The 20,911-nt window shown below is 45.4% G+C and overlaps 8 protein-coding genes across 8 annotated transcripts; 4 read left to right on the plus strand and 4 right to left on the minus strand.

Moving 5' to 3' along the window:
- Positions 1 to 210: 210 nt before the first annotated feature.
- Positions 211 to 1,779, minus strand: C8R40DRAFT_1070382 (uncharacterized protein; the record flags this gene model as incomplete). Its single annotated transcript, XM_046226223.1, has 6 exons — positions 211 to 318; positions 562 to 768; positions 878 to 1,136; positions 1,284 to 1,463; positions 1,666 to 1,693; positions 1,725 to 1,779. 6 exons carry the CDS (start codon positions 1,777 to 1,779, stop codon positions 211 to 213), a joined length of 837 nt encoding a protein of 278 aa, XP_046085334.1.
- Positions 1,780 to 2,265: 486 nt separating this feature from the next.
- Positions 2,266 to 3,310, plus strand: C8R40DRAFT_1171775 (uncharacterized protein; the record flags this gene model as incomplete). The annotated part of the gene is made up of 5 exons (XM_046231761.1): positions 2,266 to 2,591; positions 2,656 to 2,697; positions 2,754 to 2,918; positions 2,973 to 3,155; positions 3,208 to 3,310. 5 exons carry the CDS (start codon positions 2,266 to 2,268, stop codon positions 3,308 to 3,310), a joined length of 819 nt encoding a protein of 272 aa, XP_046085335.1.
- A 1,122-nt stretch (positions 3,311 to 4,432) lies between these two features.
- On the minus strand, positions 4,433 to 7,723 carry C8R40DRAFT_332726 (phosphoesterase family-domain-containing protein). Its single transcript, XM_046234736.1, has 19 exons — positions 7,360 to 7,723; positions 7,268 to 7,305; positions 7,021 to 7,213; positions 6,846 to 6,971; positions 6,746 to 6,789; positions 6,558 to 6,686; positions 6,485 to 6,506; positions 6,374 to 6,429; positions 6,235 to 6,317; positions 6,107 to 6,173; positions 6,013 to 6,044; positions 5,803 to 5,953; positions 5,727 to 5,744; positions 5,635 to 5,665; positions 5,428 to 5,580; positions 5,295 to 5,378; positions 5,159 to 5,233; positions 4,982 to 5,093; positions 4,433 to 4,920 (listed from the first exon to the last, which is right to left on the minus strand). Exons 1-19 carry the CDS (start codon positions 7,483 to 7,485, stop codon positions 4,496 to 4,498), a joined length of 1,965 nt encoding a protein of 654 aa, XP_046085336.1. The 5' UTR covers positions 7,486 to 7,723; the 3' UTR covers positions 4,433 to 4,495.
- A 1,441-nt stretch (positions 7,724 to 9,164) lies between these two features.
- On the plus strand, positions 9,165 to 10,645 carry C8R40DRAFT_1171777 (uncharacterized protein; the record flags this gene model as incomplete). Its single annotated transcript, XM_046231762.1, has 8 exons — positions 9,165 to 9,252; positions 9,312 to 9,354; positions 9,414 to 9,636; positions 9,686 to 9,788; positions 9,851 to 9,998; positions 10,059 to 10,167; positions 10,223 to 10,321; positions 10,394 to 10,645. The coding sequence occupies 8 exons, from the start codon at positions 9,165 to 9,167 to the stop codon at positions 10,643 to 10,645; spliced, it is 1,065 nt and encodes a 354-aa protein (XP_046085337.1).
- Positions 10,646 to 10,975: 330 nt separating this feature from the next.
- On the minus strand, positions 10,976 to 12,925 carry C8R40DRAFT_1161287 (FAD dependent oxidoreductase; the record flags this gene model as incomplete). Its single annotated transcript, XM_046230104.1, has 8 exons — positions 10,976 to 11,115; positions 11,178 to 11,246; positions 11,295 to 11,318; positions 11,383 to 11,668; positions 11,726 to 12,121; positions 12,263 to 12,460; positions 12,513 to 12,577; positions 12,628 to 12,925. The coding sequence occupies 8 exons, from the start codon at positions 12,923 to 12,925 to the stop codon at positions 10,976 to 10,978; spliced, it is 1,476 nt and encodes a 491-aa protein (XP_046085338.1).
- Positions 12,926 to 13,413: 488 nt separating this feature from the next.
- Positions 13,414 to 15,111, plus strand: C8R40DRAFT_1070387 (uncharacterized protein; the record flags this gene model as incomplete). Its single annotated transcript, XM_046226224.1, has 10 exons — positions 13,414 to 13,476; positions 13,529 to 13,547; positions 13,602 to 13,830; positions 13,889 to 13,921; positions 13,983 to 14,004; positions 14,061 to 14,139; positions 14,196 to 14,351; positions 14,408 to 14,501; positions 14,554 to 14,656; positions 14,716 to 15,111. 10 exons carry the CDS (start codon positions 13,414 to 13,416, stop codon positions 15,109 to 15,111), a joined length of 1,194 nt encoding a protein of 397 aa, XP_046085339.1.
- Positions 15,112 to 15,865: 754 nt separating this feature from the next.
- C8R40DRAFT_1171780 (uncharacterized protein) lies at positions 15,866 to 17,633 on the minus strand (the record flags this gene model as incomplete). The annotated part of the gene is made up of 4 exons (XM_046231763.1): positions 15,866 to 16,287; positions 16,347 to 16,515; positions 16,574 to 16,740; positions 16,787 to 17,633. 4 exons carry the CDS (start codon positions 17,631 to 17,633, stop codon positions 15,866 to 15,868), a joined length of 1,605 nt encoding a protein of 534 aa, XP_046085340.1.
- A 1,746-nt stretch (positions 17,634 to 19,379) lies between these two features.
- On the plus strand, positions 19,380 to 20,647 carry C8R40DRAFT_1070389 (uncharacterized protein; the record flags this gene model as incomplete). Its single annotated transcript, XM_046226225.1, has 8 exons — positions 19,380 to 19,430; positions 19,546 to 19,646; positions 19,690 to 19,715; positions 19,745 to 19,789; positions 19,858 to 19,899; positions 20,194 to 20,331; positions 20,478 to 20,542; positions 20,600 to 20,647. 8 exons carry the CDS (start codon positions 19,380 to 19,382, stop codon positions 20,645 to 20,647), a joined length of 516 nt encoding a protein of 171 aa, XP_046085341.1.
- Between the last annotated feature and the right edge of the window lie 264 nt (positions 20,648 to 20,911).

Here is a 20,911-nt window from a genome sequence, read left to right on the forward strand (position 1 = left end):
AGCATCGCAACGATTTCTAGATCGCAGTAGGCGTGGAAACTGCAGACATCATTAGGTATTTACGTTTACAGGTATAGAAGCTGTAGACAAGGAGAAGTTCTCGAGATCATGCCTCGAGTCGGATCAAGATTAATGGTGGGTACCTTTATGAAAATCGTTCGATTTATTTTTGGGGAATAACGTTGGACGTCTACTCGTGAAATCTGTCGTTCATTCACGGATGATCTTCTCACCTAGAATACTTTTACTGGCCATGGTCTTCATTTCTTGCGCCGGGATAAGAATCATGAAGCATGTCCCGGAGAGGCGTCTCCGCATCTACGAAAGTACAATCCAAAAACAGAGGCATGGAAATAGACTTGCAATGAACTCGGATAGCATGACTGAAAGCGATAGAAGCTCCTGCAATATATCAGTGGACAGAAACTAGGACGAAGATGGGTTGAACTAAAGTATCCTCATCGCAACGAAAGGAGCTCGTAGTGCTGGTGCTCATCCATACTATGTGCCACCAGCCGGCATTATTCTGCCACTAACACCTCAATACGAAAACCCACTCACGACCCATTCACAAAACTCGACGACGATGTACGTCTTCAAACGCCCGATTGTAGGTGACATAGAGCACTTGGCAACCTCTCGTGCAACTGTTCGAGGCAACACCGGCATCAGATTCGACAATCTGCTGCTTAATTTCTGTAACCTGTGCCATTCATGGCCCATGGATACTTCGCTATTCTTGATCTCAATAATCTTCAACGCTGTCACCTGTCCTTCGAATGAGAAATTGCAGATTATTGAGATATGTAGAGCTAGTACTTAGTAACTCACCTTTCAAAACAACATACTCCTAACGTTGGTTTCGCCTAGTACTAACCCATATTCTAGTATCGTAACTCGAATTTGAAACAGCGGGACATTGTAGGATGTGCTGGTCATTATTGTGGTTCGATCCAGGAACTTGGCGATGCAGACAGAGTTTCGGTGTTGGCGTCGAGCCGGCGGGATCATAACAGCGAGGGGGGTTGGGGACAATGTTGAAGAAGGGGTATGGTATATGATTAGAGGTGAAAGCAGAGTAGTGAGAGTCCACTGGGGAATGTGCAGTGATGATGAATACCGAGAGGCTCGAAGGACTGATAAGATGAGACAACGGAAAATTAGTGTTGAATACAATGGTTCAAAGCAGAGAATTATTGCAAAGGAAAGCGTACATGTATATCTGACTTTGATAGACCCTCTTCCTGTCCTCTAAACGCACCGTCAAACCTTCATACCCATACCTCGTCTGTACGCGGTCATATCTGTGAGCCGTGTTGGTAGAGCAGAATCTGGTAAAGCGTCGATAGGTTGCAAGCCTTCGAGCTTGAGGCGTTGAGGAGTGAGCTGGGCCAGCGTGGTGAGTGCTCAGAATTTTTAAATCCTGCTCGAAGCTCTCCGACTTGCTCTTGACGAACAAGGAACTAGGGGATGAAGATCATGTTTGCAACTCAGAATTTCGGATGCCAAGGGTAGAGATCTTGGAAATAATACAAGTTGACTTCGACAGCAATAAAAATCTTCACAACACCCTATAGTGTAGAGGCAAACTGCTGGATTGCTGTTTTATACTATGCACTTTGACATACTTAATTGATTGGAGGAAAATCCTCCGTGGTCACTTACAGAACACAAATGAGCGGAAAACTACTGCCTATGTAACAAATTAAAGCTGTATGTAGTACCTATCACATGAATTCGCAAAGATTTGCAGTAAATCCATGAAATGTCATGACTCATGGTTACAAGGAAGGAAATATTGCTTAACGACCTTGTTCTTGCCTCGAAGATCTAGGGAGATCCAATAATCTAGGCATTTTTTTCAGAAACTTCAGAAATTGATTGAACACGAACTGGGCAACATGAGATTTCCGGTAACATAGAATTTGTCATACTCAAAGCAGAAAAATCGGTGGGGTGAGGTATTATCGAGGTTGGGGATCGTTGAGTGACAGAGGAGCGGAAGAACTTGAACTTGGGGAGAAGTGTAGAAACAGTTGAATCAGTGCAAAAAAGGAAAACACGAGCCTCGAGGCTTTCATTCGCCCAAATTTCTAATTCAAAAAAATACAAGGGACTATTCTGACTCTGACAGATCCCGCATTCTTGTGCTGACTCGTCGCGCCTTGTGCAGACAATGCTGTTTTGGGATTCTCAGTCGGTATAAAAATGGAGTTGTGTGGATTTCAATTCTTTACTTCAGAATAATCATTGAGTTTTCATCAAATGTCGAGCACAAACAGAAACTCATCGAACAACTACCAAACCAACCAAACCACTCAAGGACGAGTGAGATTCGAAGAAGAATCCACCGTCTATTCGCATGAAGCTACGAGAAATCCCCGATCGACTACTAGTAGCAGGGGAGCGCCACGTCCTCAAGATACACGTAGTCTCTATGCAAGGCAATACTCAGAATGGATTACAATCAAGCTAGCCAAGTTTACTCACATTGCTAACAGCCCACAATCCCAACCAGCCCCTAACATGACGGGGAATAGGGGCTACATCGAGGCGCCACAACTTCAACCTCCGGAACAATCCTATGGAAGGTGACCATCCCAATGCCCATCATGGACCTCAGTGAATTCACCTGGCTGGCGCGTCGAGCAACAGTGCTCACCAAGGAAATCCGGCAGCTTCGTGGCAACATTCGGCGTGAGTTTCTCATTGGCTTCAGATAATCATTTTGCACTGACTTGAGGTATTCGTAGCTATCCTGGTCAGTTTGTCGGAAACAGCGCCGTAGACTTTACCCCACCCACTCCACAAGGAGTCAATACCATCCCTCTTCCAAATGTTGGAGAGAACAACTACCAAGAGGCGTGGCGATGTCAAGCGTCACCCTACCAGTACAGCCCAGTGGCAAACTCTAACCAGTAAGTTTAGTAGCTTACAATTTGATCATTACAGCAGCCTACCTCTGGATCGAGACCACCTTTGACTACCGTTTGGATGTCAACAAGTGCCACAGCGTTGCCTTCCGCCCCGGAAGGGGTGAACATTATCCCCCTCCAAAGCATTGAGGGGAGTGAAAGTGCAGAGACACGGCGAGGTCGAGGCCGAGTCTCTGCTTACCCGTCAAGCTCGATGCGTTATCCTATGACTGTCAACCAGTAAGTCACAGAGCTTTGAACTATTTGATTACGACTCACCCTTTGCATTCAGACCTGCTCTGCAGCAGAGCTTTCCAATGAACACCTTTCCTGTTAACAACGGGGCGACGCAGGAGGAAGGGGAAGAGGACCGCAGATGCTGCAGGTTCTGTTGAACATCCGAGTCGATGGTTGATCGAGAAGCGATGCGTCGGCCGTTGTATTTTTTCGTCGTTCTTAGCATGATTCCCGTAGCATAGGCTCATGGGGACGTGCCGTTGTACTAGTAGAATTGTCGCCCACAATGGGTTGAGAACAACTTGATTTCGCGTTTGGTGTATGATTGAATTGTTGAGACGGGGTGAGCGCGCTAGATAGACCAAGTGCCGGTAATTATCAGTGATTAGTACTGCTATCGTGCTTGAGTACACACACCTGTGGCTATGTATGAGAAGGGGGTATGGTATGGTAGGATGCCAATTCAGCCGTGAGATCTGAAAGGGAGGGGTGAGGGAGAGCGGATATCAAAGTAATTGACCATGAAGGGAGGAAGTAAGTCGAAAGGTCAGACGTCTTGCACGACAGTGGTATTATATCCTATGTGCGAGGTGTCATTTGTTTTTTCCCTAGACAGCGAAAAATACCTTTTAGGAAGGTCTTGATCAGCTATACATACTGTGCAATGTATTGCAATGTATGCCGAAGGCATCCTGGGAATGAAAATGAATGTGGGTCGACAGGTCAGCAGGGGATTTCCGATTACTAGAAAGAACAAAGAGTGCACGGTGTACCCTGATGGTAACAAGTTGAACGGGAAGAAAACAAAAAGATGTGTTACGTGGATCGGACTAGGCTGAAATGGGTCACAAGAATGTAGACATGGACAAAGAGCAGATAGAGATTAACACGATGGAAAGAAGACAAAGCTTGAAGCTCTCTCTCTCTCTCCTCAGATGTCGAGATGAACGCTTGATTACGCCTTGGTCCTGTGCGATCAACCAGAAAAAGCTTATATGTGCGCCATAGGCTCGTCCTTGATCACCATACAGTTGCACTTGGTGGTCGTATGCCTTAGGGACATGCAGGGAACATCGTTGAAGAAAGAAGAGGAATAGACGCCCTGATATAGACGCCCGTTTCTTTGATTCGCCTCCAGGCTCTAAAGGTTGTCGAGGCACTGTCATAAGATTGCGTATCGGTCTTTCACCGTTACAATTTGAAATTGGCTGCACGTAAACAGTCACGATTGCTGTACACCTACAACACGGAACGGTACGAAATCTTGGTAAATAACTGAGTTTCTAAAAAGTGTCCTAATATTGTCCTCAATCCAAACAGATAACGTGTTCTACTGATCAGAATCAGAAAGAAATTGAGAAGATCTTGAAACCTTCCGCCTCCCCGCCTAGCATCGGAGCTCCGTTATCCCCCAAACCCAAGAACTTCCCGCTCTCGCTTTCCAAGAAGTTGTAAACACCCAAACCTTCGTAGGTAATATTAAACACTGCACTGGAGTTGATGGACCCAAACTGCAGATTCGCATCGAGGAATGGGGTAGTGGCGTTAGCGATAGCAGTAGCGTCTATCACAGATGCGGCAGAGGATATCCTGAAGGTCTTTTCTGTCGCGAGTTTGGGATCCGTAGCATAGATCACAAAACGTTGCGAGGGAGTGGTGAACTTGTCGTTGGTCGCCGCAGATGTACCAAGGGAGGAGTCATTAGCAGATAGTGCAAGATTCTTCGTACTCGATTCAATGACCAGGTAACGACCTTCTGTCAGCGAGCCTAGCAGCGTTGAGCGAGGATACTAGTCAGACTGCCAGTAAAGATATTGAACGCAGCTTACCTCGTACAATTTTGAAACCCGTTTCCGTGAACAGAGAATCTGTCAAGGTTTGTTGCCCGTATGGGACAGGGGGTTGAACGTATCCCGTGAAGGTATTTTCACAGAACGTGTACTACCGAAGCAAAACATGTTAGCTTCGTGATTGTAATCACTGAAGCAAGTCAGTGCGAAGCGTACCCCGTCAAGCAACGATGTCAGAGGGTCGGTATGAGGCGGTGGAACATCGGGTAGCGATACAGCGGTGTAATTGGGCTAGAACACAATTAACATCCTCGTTGAGCTATGTATCACAGAACAAAAAACTGTCACGTACGTTCTCAAAATCAAACACATTTATCAAATTAGACATATGCTCTCTTCTCCAGTCGTTGATTTGCGTATTAATGAATGGTGTGCCCTGGAGGAACTCAGTCGATGGTGATCGAAAAACGATAAGCAAATCATACCCTCGCAGCTGCCCACTGCTCCAAAAACAGTGTTTGCGAGATGTGGTCTGCAGGCTCGGTGAATACAACCCCTCCGCGGGTCCAGGGCGAGATAACAGTGAACGGTAACCGGAATCCAGGTCCGGATGGCGCGGGCAGTCCTGTGAAAGGGTTCTGCAGGAAGTTTAAATACTTAGGGAATGACGTGGAATTTGGAAAGACACTCACAATGATCCATTCGCCGGGAGTGTTTTCGGGCCTGAACAGGAATAACGGGCAATCAGAACTACACTGTGAGGCACGTTAGGGACTGGGCATACGAAGTGAAGGGAATAACGCTATAATGTACACCATTAGCCTTAGTCTCAGAAGAAAATATACTGACTATGAACGTACTGGTCGCCGAATCCTCCCGACTCATCAAAAGAAATCATGAGAATCGTTTTGTTGTACTTGGGAGAATTGACAATCGCGTCGACAACTTCTTTTTGCAGCCATGCACCATCAATAGGACGGGCTGGAGGGTGTTCAGAAAGCTCTCCCGGGCCTGTGTAGTAGAGATACCCCGTAAGGCGCTAGGGAAAACTAGAGCAACAGATAACTCACCAATATAGAAAGAAACAGCTGGTAGAGTCCCCCTAGATTAAAAGCACGGTAAGCTCTCATAATGGCCAGATTGAAACATCACAGGTGCTCGTACTCTGCAGCTTGCTTCTTAAGCAAATCAAGACCACCTTGCCAATTCCCACCCCCGTTCATGGCCAAGCCTACATAATCGCAAGATTTTCAATGTCGAAGGAAAAATGCTTATACCGCATAGAATACTACCTCGCTGGGCGAGCTCCGAAGTTGGATCGTTGGCCGCCAAGTTCTGCCAGAAGACAAAGTCAGGTAGAGGATTGTCGTCGATACTGTAAAATAGTGGAGGTAAGTCTTGGACGACAGAACTTCTCAAGGAATTAAATACTCGTAAGCTTGGAATTCTTTCCATGAGATGCCCGCGTCCTCCAGATATTCGGGCAACTACTAGAATATATGATTTTGTGTCAAAGGTACAGGTTTTCAAATCATGCCATACGGTTTTCCAATCAAACGGATAACTACAGTGCGACTTTATAAATTGGATGTAAGAGATCATAGTAGAAACGCACCAGGTATAATTTTGTGCTGACTCTATCTCAGTACCGTTTTCGAGCCTCTGTGTAAGACTTGTACATCCCGGACTAGCGTTGTTGTCCAATACAGGGCCCTGTGTAGTGTTCACATTCCCTCCTGGAACACTGGAATACAAGCTGATTCAGAAAGATATTAACGCTGTTTTTCAAGTTGTAGTACACACGCAACACTGCCAGTTTGCCATAGAACGCGATTAGGGTTGGTTGCCTTGAATGGTCATTCATAATCAAGTAGCTGATAGCTTGAATATAACTGTAGCTTACTGCAATAACACCTTCTTGGTACATATCCCCGACGGTCCATCCTTCAGCAATAGCAAATTGGACTTGAAGATCTGACCGCCGATAATAACCCCATGACTCTGGCGTATTTGCTTCAGGCCAAAGATCCTGCGGAATAGATGGAGTGGTGAGGATCAGATAAATAATAGGCACTTGCATTTTGCCCAGAAGCCAATGCTGCATGATTTTCTGCCCAGTTATTTGTTCCAGCTACCATACATTGCGTGCCGTTGATGAATTCCCCGCCTTCCGCAGCCACATAGAACGGGAGAAGGAAGTCGGTATCGTTTGAGAGGAACGAGTTGACTTTTTGGAAAAACACGGAGTGACCATCAGGATTGACTTGGACGCTGAGTTGAAAAACTTTCAGTCACGGTTATACGTAGTCAATTGATCATAAACACTTTGGATCTTTGAACCCTCGAACTCCTGCCATGGTACCCTTTTCAGGTCGATAAGATTGGATTTTCCAATGAAAGAGGACTGAATGGCTCACGAAGTAGTGATCAAATGCTCTATTTTCCTGCATGAAGAGAACAATGTGTTCGACCTCGGCCAGACTGTCTGCAGAAGCAGAAGAGACCCAGAGTGCAAGGAAAAGTGTGTTCAACAGAGAAAGCATTATCGGGATTGAAGCCCTGGCTTTGTGGATGCGGAGACCCAAGCAAGTCCATGCATGTCCTCACCCATTATATACACAATCTTAAAGCTTCTTCAGTTGTAAGCAAGGTCGCGCTAGAGTCCGAGGGATAAGAAAGACATATAATCTTCACAACACCTCGGGAAGATGGAATGTAAAAGTTACAAGCTTCATCAGAGTTACTGCAACTTACATTCACAATGCGGGGATGAGCCCGTTTGCTAGTGGTGCAAGGAATGATAATCTGGATTAGGATCCTCACGACGGCCTCGCATAGCCTTACCTCCTTCCCTAAAGAGTCTGAGGCTTCTACACATTTTGATCTAATTAACAATAAATTCGTTATTCGACGAATAGTCAGGCCACGATCATGAAGACACATTCGTCAAACAGGCGTGATTTGTAATGGACAATGGTGAACTTGGTCGAACGCCCGATTGTAGGTCGCTGAGAGCAACAGCAGGGTGCTGGCGTTAGGGATTTCATTACGTGGAGTGATCTACATACACGGCACGTATATGTGGTTGTTGTCGTTCAGAATGTTCATGGCCTACAATATACAGTACTTTTTCAACATAAGCGACCTGTTCTTCGAACGACACAAACAGCACATACGAAATATTCTCAAGCCATTGAGACTAAGTCTCTCCTTTGGTCAACCCACCGCTGGGTAGAGCCAAGTTCTGAACTGAACAATCAGCAAGATTGTGCCCATAGAGCACTAAGTTGCACGCAAAAGTGTCGTTCTTGATTTTGATTATATTCCTGTGTTCGAACTCTGCGACTCTGCGTCGCTTGGAACGGAGAAAGGAACAAGGAGAATAGACGCTTGAATGGATATTCTCACGTTGGTGACTAGCTGGGAAACCATTTCTCCACCCTCCATTTATTTGCCCTCCAACTAAAGTCGTTTGCTCCACTCGTATCTGTCCATCAAAATAATGCTACACGGAAGGCCCTGTCTTAAACATCATGCTCGGACCCATCGAGGAAGATATGACTCAAACAAAGATAACTTCACCCCCGCTTTCACATCATTCTTCTTCGTTCTTATAGGCTGGATACTTGATCAATAAAAGCAAGTGCGGGAAATCAATTTATTCCACTCCAGCTGACCATCATTCAAGTTCTTGACTTGATCACCACCATCTGTCTCCATCTGTCCAGAATACCAACTATTACTGATCTTGATCATGGGCCACAAGAGTGATTTGGGCGATCCATATAGACGATGGACAAGCCTTATCGATGTTGATCTTCTACATGTCCCAGAAATTCGCAACTATTTGTCCCCTTCGATTATCGAGCTGTCTAGCTAGGACCCGCGATTAGTTTTGGAATTGTGCGCAAATACGCCTGAGTACTTTGATAAAAAAGATTGAACACTAAATCCTTGGACAAAATGACCGACCTCGATTTAATCTTCCAAATTCTCAAGAGGTGAATCAAACTTGATATATCATAATATGAAGTTAGATGATCATCTAGAAGCCATCAGCCTTTTTGAAGTCTTAAGTTTCTACCATGTACTATTCAAGGCAACCAAGATTAATCAGGATTCGTCCAAAAACACATTTAAAGCCGCATGAAGATTTGGATGCTTCAATCGATTCTTCCCTCCACGACTTCATTAGTCGGATTGAACTGCGTCGATCTTCACCATGGCTCTGGATGATGCGGCAATGCACCGTGCAGGTCTTGCATTTCTTTATAGGATCATTCCAATTTTAGTCGCCACCCTTTTATACGGTAACGTCCATGATAGGCCCTAAATTTCGTTAAATGAGATTTTGAACCCAATTTTTTAGGCATTTATATTTCACTGCTAATAACTGCAACTCGAGGATTATGGTCAATTCCACTTTCGAATAAGGACTTGTCATAAAACTCACTATGGATCTCATATATAGGCAGCGAGGATTAAAGAACCATGCCAATATCATCATCCTGCTTGTTCTATATGTGCTGTTTTTCATCACAAGCACATTGTGGTCTTTGGAGGTGGCTCAGCTCATGGGACTGGTCGAGCTACTCCTAGATCCCAAAGATCTATCTACCGACGGGCAGTTCAATGTCTTCTATGCACTTATAGCACGTGAGACGAAGCTTACTAGTGTGCTTTTTGAATCTCAAGTAAGTTGTGTTCTTTGTACCTTGCCGATCACTGACATATTATTTCAAGATGATTGTTGGTGATGTACTGGTGATTTGGCGCCTTTCAGCTATATGGTTCAACAATCGAATAATGGTTTTGATGCCTTTGTTTTGGTGGGGATTAATGATCAGTATGTCCTCAATTAATTCAACTTATCATTGATTGGGACATCACATTGAAATTCTTACTCAGTCAACATGATTATCGAGGCCTCACACTGTAACTCGGGCGTATCCAGTACGAACTACACTGAACTATGCAAAGTAACCCAGGTGTTAGCGCCTGTGTTATCAGTTGTAACAAATGTTTCAGTGATGATGCTCACTTTATGGAAGGCATGGTAGAGGAATTTTCTGCCAACTCAATAGTACTAGTCGCTCAAAGCTTATTGATTCAACAGGGTACTTCGAAGCGAGTTCAAGCATATCCTCCGCAACCGACGAAACAATAAATTGTTCAGTATCTTCGTGCTCCTCATCGAATCTGGGACTCTGTATGTCATAATGCTGGTGGGTGGTCATTTCATTTGTGCTCGAGGATCACCAATATTGACTGTTTGCCTAGGTGACAGACCTACTGATCACATCCTATGTCGTTGGAGGAAACGAATCTGTAGCGCGCATGATCAGTTGCATCTCGGGATATTCTACAGTCCAGTTTGTTGTGAGTAAACATCGGCTCCCTAAATTTCTTGATTAAGTCCATATTGCTCACTTCTACTGTTTGCGAGTTAAGGCCATTTATCCTACGCTCATGCTCAATGTCCTCCGAGAATCTATCTGGAACTCGCCCAACGACAACCTTGAAGTATTATCAGTTAGCAGAATGCAATTTACTACAAAACAACTTAGTCCACTGGCGGCGGCGGTGACGTACACTGATAATCCTCAACGCAGCTTGGCTACCATGCAATTCGCTGGTTCCACCGACGCGGACACGGTGTCGCTGACAGATCGGAGCGGCAAGAATGAGAACTCCAAAGCATAATTTCTGTTTTCCCTCTTAACTTATTCAGTTATCGCTTGTAAACTCCTCTTTGTATCATCATTGTGTACTTCAGTTCCAACGTATCCTTTATGGGAACCTCGCCAAACATTTTTCTGCAAGGTCGACTCGAGCTATTTGGTGAAACAGGACGGATTACTGCTCAGAGAAAAAAACATGACAAGTAATTGAATAGCGCGACTGAAGTACATTTCACATTTACATTTCCTGCAAGATATTGTTTGACTGAATAGACCGACTGGAGGATGAGTTGGACAGGGAACAAATAATCAAAGGGTGCTCACCAAAAATACACTCAAACTTCTTCATCGATTATGTCGTTGTCTCCATCTTCTTATTCCTCATTCGCTCCTTTGTAGGCTGAAAACACCCTGGAAGACCGGTATCTAACCAAGATCCACCAGACATTAGAGTCGCAAGACCCTTGGCGCATGATGCGATTCGGGCCATACCTAATATGAAAAGGCACGATATGTAAGTAAAGGATAGTACTGAGATCGAGAATCGAACATACCATGCCCGCAATGACCGGCAATAACGTACGCGCCAGCTTTTCCTTCGACGTTGCCAACGAAGGGGATATCTATTACAATTATTGGAATGCGTTTGAAGACACGGAACGCATACTGACTGTCCCGAGTATAACCCATGATACCTATGTACAAGGATTTGAATTCAGTATATATTCATTTGTAACGACTCAAAAAGATTAAATTTACCTGTCCAGTCGTACAAAAGTCCCTCACCAACTCTTAAAGATTCCCGTTTCTGGTCCGGGTGCGCGCCCGATCCAGAACTGTAATCTGAGTCATTCCATCCTACGAAATATTCGCCCATTGCACCCTTCAAGTATTCGGTGATTTCTGCTTGCTTTCCACCATCGTCGGGACGCCCAGAGTCATTCGTACATCCAAGAATGGCACCAGGGTGAGACGCACTAGCTTTACCTCCTCCTAGGATTATAACGCCGTCTTTCGGGCGTTGGATAAGGTAGTCAAAATTGTCCTATATATGTACCAATATGAGTATAGGGACGCAGTGAATGGAGACTATACGAAACACCTTGCCCCAATGATAGCAGCACGTCTTCTCCATCATCCTAGTGCCTGAAAACGACGGGGTCGGTACTATCGCGGCACATTGTCCTTGCCCGGGTACGATATTGCCCAGGAACTCGGGAAGTAGCGTCGCAGTGTACGCATTTGTGGCAAACACGACTTTGTTTGCAGTGACTTTCCCGCGAGGTGTTGTTACAATCCACTCCACCGTGGACAATCGAGGGTCGTGCGCCGATAGAGAAGTCGAAGTCGAAGTGACTGCAGTAACAGGTGTATGAGTCTGTAGATTTAGTCCGTGTTTGGAGATACAAAGCTGGAGGAGGTGCGAGACAAGTTTGTATGGAAACAAAGAAGCTGCTGGAAAGGAAGCGGTAAGCACTGCGTTGCGCATTCGAGTCAACTGGCGTTGATATAATATGAAAGATTGTCAGCTTCAAATCATTCAAGATCGAAGTCATCCATTCACGAACAGTAGCAACTTTACGCCATAAGCGCATTTGATATTATTGATTGTGGGACTACAAATCCAGAAGAGACTCACCCGCTTTGCCTCATCGACATTCGTGGTCAACTTGACGACACCCTCTAGAGGCCCGCCATCGTCTTTGAACTCCTGATACGATCTTAGTTTTTTGTTTGCAGCCTCCTGGTCGATGCATGTCTCAAAAGATTCACCAAGCCAGAAATCGCAATCAATTTGCTCTTCTTCGATGAGTTCGGCCATAAGGTGGAGGTTTGCCTACAATTAGGCTGTAGGCAACTATCTTCGAAGAAAATGCTCATCTACAGACCATTTCAAAAGCAGCAATTTTTAAAGCTTCTTCTTTTCCGAATATTTCTTTGTATTCATGGTGACCTGCGAATGATTTGGGTTATGACATTGAGATCATCGTATCAAGAACTCACCTTGGAATACATACGGCCTGCAATGTCCCCCATTTCTTCCCGTAGCTCCGTCACAAGCCTCCCTTGCTTCTAGCATCAGCACAGATTTCGGAGCATTGGGTCCAACAAGAAGGTAATAAGCTGTAGCAGCACCAGAAAGTCCGGATCCGATAATTACTACATCGGCTGAAGGAGGTAAAGATTCCGTGGTTCGGTAACCAAGTAGAGAGGAGGAGCGTGTATTTTGAAGCCAAAAGGATAAACAGGGATCTTTCACAGGAAGACCGGGACTTGGATATGATTCTGCTTCGTAGTACATAGTGGTTTGAGAAGAACTTTACTCTTTGGCGCCCAGGCGTCTGAAGGCCAAAGCTGTTTGACTATTACATCAATCTCGTCCTGCGGACTCGAGTTTTATTACACACCCATTCTTTTTATCTTTATCAAACTATAAATTGGTCGAATGCTCAAACTCTCCCCCTCCATGCAGATGCTTGCTTGGGAATTGCTCAAAGCTCGTAGGTTATCGAAGGTTCATCGACTCCCGAATTCTTGAGGACGGCGCCGACGGATAAATCTGGTAACTTGTTTCGAAAACAATTCAAAATCAGGGTTGCGGTGCGGGTGGAGTCACCCTCGTTTGGTTTGGCGTTTTGATCTGTCGTTCCATGAATTTATTTCAATTTTTCGCACCGTCGTTCTAAGGTAAAGGATCCAGAGTTTCCTGGAGTTTCCCGTTCTTTTCATTCCTCTCACCGCCTCCCCTCACACCTCGTCTCGTCTCTAACCCGAAGCTGTAAAATCGCAATGAGCGATCAGATCACTGAACTCTATAACGAAGCTTTACGACCTGCGATAACGGCCTTGACAGTACGTTTTCTGCAGGACTTACATACTCAGAATTGTTCTAATACCGCTCTAGTTCGAGGTTCTCTTCTATGGTATGTCGTATCCACCCCCGTCGCCCAACCAACTATAAGCTCTATCGTCGACAGGATTCTACATCGCTCTGAGCGCAACCTATTTCTCCCTCCTTGCTCGCCAAAAGAACCAGGAAAAGTTCAAGCATCTTTTCTATCCTGTCTCCACTCTCGTCCTCTTCATCCTCTCGACCGCCGGCATCATATTGTCAACATTCGATATCGCGAATTTGATCAAATTGCTTCTCGTTAGTATGGAGGATATGGACCCGACTGCTCGCGAGGAGACCTTTGTGAGAACTAGGTGTGTTCCAAACTCATATCTCACTGTTGTTGTATATATTGATGGAGCCGTGATTTAGGACCGCGATTGGGGTGGTATATGCTTTGGCAAAGTGAGTTACCTGTATTCACTGAGACTATCAATGGATTCTTACGCTGTTATGCCTACTTCAGTTGGATTGGAGACGTAATCCTTGTATGTGCTACGTGCTATCAAGACTGTAATGCATTAACCTAATTGGCGACAAATAGATCTATCGCTGTTACTTCGTGTGGAATGGTCGATGGTTGGCCGTCGTTGCTCCGAGCTTTCTTTCTGCTTTGAATACAGGTCAGTCATTCGATCAGACGCAACTCTGATATCTCCCTCAATTGACATCAATCTAGCCATGGTCTTTGCTTCGATCGCGAATATTCAACTGGGTTCCAGCGATGAATTTGCTACTGGCGGATACTCTTCTCAGGTCACGACCGGAGATAATCTGCAGTATGCTTTTTTGGCTATGAACGTATTCAACAATATTTTATTGACCGGATTGATTGGTACTGTGTTCTTTCCCTTCGATGAGCCTGCTCCAGTTCTCATTTCCTTTTTCCAGCGGGAAGGCTTTGGTACTTGAACCGTGCGTCGACCAAATTATTCGGCATCAATCCTACTCCCGACAAGCGGTATAGAACGATTGTCAGCATGTTGTACGTCTTCTATCTCATTTAATCGCGCACAGGTCTTTTGAGGGTTTTCTAGCTTGGAATCAGGATCTCTTTACCCTATCGCTCTCGTTATATGTTTGATCATCCAACTGAAAGGATCCTCAGCAACCATGGATGTTGTCCTCCTACAGATTGTGGTGCGTGGTTATTGCCTTATAGGTGTCCACCCCGTTTTATTTAACATTCCGTAATCTAGGGTATCGCACCGATGCTTATTCTGGTGAGGACCACTCTGGGTATCAGTATCGAAAGTGCGCCTCGCCGAGAAGATGTCGATACAGAGCTCGAGCATTCGACTTTGAGGATCAACACATATACATCCGATCAGAAATTCACTCCTCCATTCGCGCTCACGCCTGGGACGAATTTCTCCCCGATGACGGGTACGGATTCGATGATCTCCGATTATCAGCCTCGACCTGAATTCCATGCGTTGCCGTATGAACCGAGCAGCAATCGTCGCTCCATGTCTTCGAATTATCATGCGCAGCCCGAGCACGTTTTCGGTGGTTCCGAAAACTTGGATCACGGTTCAGCTGGACCATCTACCCCTTCAGACCGACTCCAGCCGCTGCGATGGGTCGCTCAATAGAATTGCATGCTGTTCTAATACTGCCCACCTGGCCCACCTGCGAACTAATACCTACGTTTACCCATTATCCTATCCTATCCCATTGATGCCTATATATATCCTCCGCTCGCTCTTTATTTATTTCTTGCTGTGATACTGTACCCCACTCGTTTATTTATTCATTTCCCTCGACTGTACCAGGTTGTACCTATCGTAGGTAGAAAACATTGAGTTTTGTATGTAGCATATTTGTCAGCAGTTTAAGCCCAACTCCGTTGAACTTTTGTGGGTGTCAGAAGTTACTGCAGGTGCCAATCAAGGTGCAGTACATGTAGACGGTATAACCTTTGGCTTCGATACTAGGAAATCGAATATCAACGTTGTAACGTCCACAACTGAGAGGAACCAGGTTATAAGCATCAAAGGCATCATAATGTTGAATAAGTTATAGCAATATGTAACAGACGGAGAATACGTTCGTCTTCGTAGATGTGACACAAAAGGTAAAGGAAAATTCAGTGCTATACAACGACGCAACGTGCATGAAGAAACAGACAACTAAGAATGGCTAATAGAGAAAATTCGTGAATGACGCCCAAAGCTAACCAAAAAAAAGGCAACCAACACTATACTTTGGCCCGACCAGAAGAATGATAGATAATTAGATATTAATACGAATAACATGAGATACGAACAAAAACGGTGATGACAAAAAATATACAAAGAATGAAGACACAGAAGCCCAACAGAAGGAAAGAGAAGAAAATCCGTTCAATTACGGCAAAAACAAGAAAGCCGGCAGTAGGCTGGCCAAGAAAGTCCCGAAGATGTTCAAGGACGTGGAGCTCGACTTGCTTGCACTATTGGATGAATCCGCCTGTGTATTAGTCGATACTTGAGCATACGAGCTTCCACAAGAGCTTGAGGCCAAGGCCTCAGCGCTCGCGTACACAGACGCGAGTTCCATCAACTGCGACGCATTGACGTTCAAAGCATTGACATAGAGCGACATAAGGGACTTGGTGCAAGTTGAACATGTTAGTGTGGTCGAATTGGATATACTGACACCCGAAACGAGTGAGTAGAAATAAAGATCGGAGGGGTTGGTGTTATGCACGGCTTTGACATAGCAGTAGGAGTCGGTAGAGGGGTCATTAAGACAACCGGCGCTTTGAGTGAGCGAATAAGCATTGAGGGCTAGAAAGTACAAAAGATAAGAAACGTGGAACAATCTCGAGAGATGCATGAAAACTCACCCTGGAGAGTGCTAACTGCGTACAAATTGCTATCTTGCAAGTCTTGCGCGCAAGCTGATTGCAGCGAAGCCGCGAATGTCGCCATGTTAGTCGTACATTGGTCGACGCCGATAGTCGGGTTACATGTTCCCCAAACAACGGCATTGAGAGCGGTCAAGTTGGATTGCAACTAAATGAATGAACTCGTAAGACGGGTAAAAGTATAGGAATGACCCGGTCCCACTCACGTCCGCAAAATCATCACTAGTGTTTTGCAATAGCCCGAACGGTCGGCAGCTCCTGAAATCGTCCGAGTTGGTCATATTGAGGAAGAAGTTGTAGCAGGACTGGGTGGAAAAATTCTGAGTGATGCTCGAATCCCAAGGCTGCGGGAAAGGCGTAGGGAGGACTGGAGCTAAAGTAAAGTTAGATTTATCAAAGACCAACAATGTAAGACGCACCAGAATCAGGAATGGTGGGCAAGGTCTGGGATGTTGCTGGTATAGACGTCGTTGTCGTTGCAGACCCTGACGTAGAGGAGACGGCGGTTGACGTTGGCGTTACTAGCTCAGATGCTGTCGCTGTGCCTGTGGCGACACTGACGCTTATATCAGTGCTTTCTTGACGTCTAAAAATCCCTTCGTTCATCGTATCTTCCTTCCTGCGGTTATCCAATGGCTGAAAAACATGATTGTGATGGATGTGTGATGGATGTAATACATCCATAATCACATTGGGAGTATCAGGTATAAGCCAGTTTTGGCCATCATGTGCCTCCAGAGTCTCATCATTCACCCACCATACCATCCCCAGTAGCTCGGAGAAACAGTGATTGGCAAGCGTAACTAGGATCAACACAGCAGGTATAGCGATTGCTGTCCATTTTATGCGACGACCAATACGACGTTTCGCTTCCGAAGAACTCTGAAATTCAAAATCTGGTCGCTGTGGGCGTATGGATTCGGTTTTTGGAACAGCAGACAATGACGGTAAAGACAGCGGTGATGCAGATGGTGTTGATGAACATGATGGTGATACAGAAGGTGATGATGGGATCGTGGCCATCGAAGGTTTTGACAGGAGTCCTTTTGACGGAGGAGGGTCCAACGAAGAACCAGCAGAGAAGTAGGACGGCGACGATACAGAGCTCCTGGAGTGTTGCGGAGAGCCTGAACGCGGGGGACCCGTGCTGCCAGATGACGGAGGAGTGAGCAGTACATACGATTGCCGCTGTATCTCTTCCATGGGGTTGACTTGCCCAAGCTTTGCTCGAGGTGAGGGAAGAGGAGAGGCAGGCGGTGTGAACATCGCTAAAGCCTCGGAAGTTGAAAAGGTATAGTTTGTTTTTAGATCAGAGGGGACGGGGCTTTGAGCCGAAAGAGTGTGATGAAAGTGAGCGTGAGTAGAGGTGTGGATAAGCGTTCAAAACGCCAGATTGAATGGATGTATCCTGGTCTGAACAAAATCAATAACTAAGTCACGCTTTGTAGGACTAAGAGGGAGAATCTAATGCAAAAGAATGTTATGAAATTACACAGAAAGTTCCAAAAAATACGGCAAGCAACAAGTGCAGAAATAGAAGGAAGATCCAAGGAAGCGCAATCATTCGAAAGCCTACTCACCGGAATGAGCGGCCGCAGTAGAGAAGAATCAACGTATGAAAGTCTGGTTTCGCTCCTATCGATGGTCAAGAGGTCAGCTTTTTGATTTACGGTAAACAAAGGTGGAAATGAAGATTGTATCGCGTGACTGAGTCTCGCAGGGATTCTGAAGGAAGATACTTGCCTGCCAGAATGATTAGTGCAACGAATATTCCTTCGTGCGACCAAGAACGGGATAGATCCTATCAATGAGCCTTCTGCAGCGTATGGATTGGCTTGTGGCGGATATAGAAGAAAGAGTAAAGACAGTCAAAGGTCGTAACAACAGTCTGGAGATCGGTTTTGGAGTTCCTGTGTTCAGTTCAAGTTCTTTGGTGCAATTACAATGTAAAACACTTCTGAACTAAACAGCCACACCACCCCTATAATTTAGCAGGCAACGAACTTGAAGCACCACTGCAAATTTGGCGCGGTGATAGGTGAGTGAAAGAACGAAAGAAACAAAGCAGTGAAATAGGCAGGGGTGTACCTAACATGTACGATTAGCTCATCAAGGTACGTATTTACGATGATAGAAATTTCCAATATAGAACGGACGAAATTACCATATTCAGCTGATTTCGATTACGGCATAGCATTTCTTCCCACAGTGCTGTTTGAAAATTCAGAATTGCACTCGATTTTAAATTTGTACATTACTGCAACGACTTCACCATTCTCTGCCCCACTGAGTTCCTCAATTTCATCTGTCAGCAATAAAGTCAAGGCTTTGGCCCACCCAACTTCAATTCTCAGCATATTTTGGACCTCATCAGCTCACGTCACGACATGCCACCCCGAATTCTCCTTATTGGCCACACCACTCAAAGTTTGATCACCGCCACTCCCGAATTGCTTCATGTCCATGTTTTGTACTAGAAAGCAGAGCCCACTTTTACCCACTACTAGTTGATTGTCCACTGTTTCCGGCTTCACACTGATGGGAATGGACTATGCATGCTTCAATGCTCCCCGTTTCCACTATAATATACTCTCAGACACCGAGAGGCGACCAAAATTTGCCTTTTCACAAAGCACCACAAATTGCTACTTGCCTGGGTCCGAAATCGACTGGATGCCATACACACGCCTTCTCTGTTAATAATCCTTCAAACTCGGGATTGTATGCCAGAACAGGTCCGAGCGCGGACAAAGACTTCGGTCTTGTGAAACTTGGAAATCACAGTTTCAAATAAACATCGTGGCGATCCTAGAAGTCTGCGTGATCGTATTATCACATTTAAGAACTGACTATAACGATATATTTCTAGCGCAGCGCGCAGAAGCTATGTTACATGTACATCCCGAGGTGCTACGTTTACAACTCTCCGATTCCGAGTTCCGAAATTCTTCGCTCAGCGCTCAAGCTGGGCATCTATGATCTACAATTAGCACAAGTTCTTGCGACACTGACATGACCGATTACACCTGGAGTACACTGGCATTGACAGGATTCAACTTTACAGTATCAAGTTCCATGGCGGGTTTTATACTCTATTCCGTTCCACCCTAGGGGTGTGTATCCTCGCGCTCTAGCAACTATTTTTTTCAACGATATCCTCTCTCACTCTTGTTTATAGTACACCGATGCTACTACCTCTATCTCTCCGTTAATTTACCGAGGCTACCAGTCCGCCTCCTTCCAACTCTCCAGGCCCAACCCATCTTTTTGTCCGCGGGTGTGTGTAGCATACGCTGATGCTTCTTACTGGACCTCTCTTCAGCCTTTTCGACCTCCAAGTCAGCGTGAGTAAGTATTTCGTGCCGACTCCTCCTCAGGTATTGCTGAAGTATTTACGAAACCGGAGCTGCTTGTACAAGTTTGTAAGTACGGACTTTTGTTCATACTAGCTTCTTATCTGTATCAGATACATAGTGAATTCAACTCCTAGCTTCTGTCATATTCCTCGTTCAAGGCTCACACCTCATGCACAGTGCGCCGAGGGAACCCGACCGTAGACGATTACAGTCGGTGCTGAGAGCACCGTGAACATGACAGTGACTATCCTGGATTTCAGAGTGGCTCGGGCGGAGACACTTAATCGATGTAATTACACTTGGCGCCTCTCCTTGCCCAAGAGTTTGATTTATCTACTCTTGTTCGGTGTATGCTGTGGACTGCGCATGGCCGATCGTAGACCTTTCTGATGCCGGGTCCAACGACATTTGCTCTTCCCAGTATCAGGCAGCAAGGAACATTTCATAAAATCTTTGTGTATAATTCAAAGTGGTTGCACAAGGTCTTCCGCTGCTGGAACGGTGGAGAGTTCAGCAAGTTTGGGCACATGAGTATACCATGCACGGGATCTATACTGTCGATCTGGCCGACACAAGGCCATTGCCCGAGTCGGAAAGATATCGGAAAGGTAAGGTGTCCGACGAATTTCTTCGGAGGGTCGTGGAATTCGATTTCCTGATTTATAACCTCACCCCAGTGCTCAGCTGCACCTTTGACGAGGGCTTCTATATTATTATGGATGTCATCTGGATAACATCGCTGACTCGAACATAGATATCCCCGCCCGAGGCGCGGGAAGAAAGGACGCGCTTGGACAAGCTCGTCCGTGGCACTTGGGGGTGAGTCTCACCAACCTAGTTGGGGTAAATAGGTCAAATCTTCATTCCGATACCTAGGTTCCAATAACCCACAAGTGCAGCATAGACAGCTGGGATCAAACATAATGTAAGGGAAGTCCAGCTAGCAACAAGGCGCATTGTGAGGATTTTAGTGGGGAATAAGGGTCGTGAAGGAGCTAGACTTGTTGAAAGCAGGAATCAGATACGACGACTCGTGTCCCAAATGATGGTAGATGACTGTAAAGATAAAATGTAAATTTTATTCACCTTCCCTCAGTGTTTGTTGGTTTGTATTTGAATGCAATTTCCTCATCTGGATACTCGCCATGACAGAGTAATGGAGAAAAAGGATCAGGTGGTTATGTAACA

Source organism: Lentinula edodes (genome assembly GCF_021015755.1).
Source record: "Lentinula edodes strain Le(Bin) 0899 ss11 chromosome Unknown C8R40scaffold_22, whole genome shotgun sequence".
In the NCBI taxonomy this organism is placed as follows: Eukaryota; Fungi; Basidiomycota; class Agaricomycetes; order Agaricales; family Omphalotaceae; genus Lentinula; species Lentinula edodes.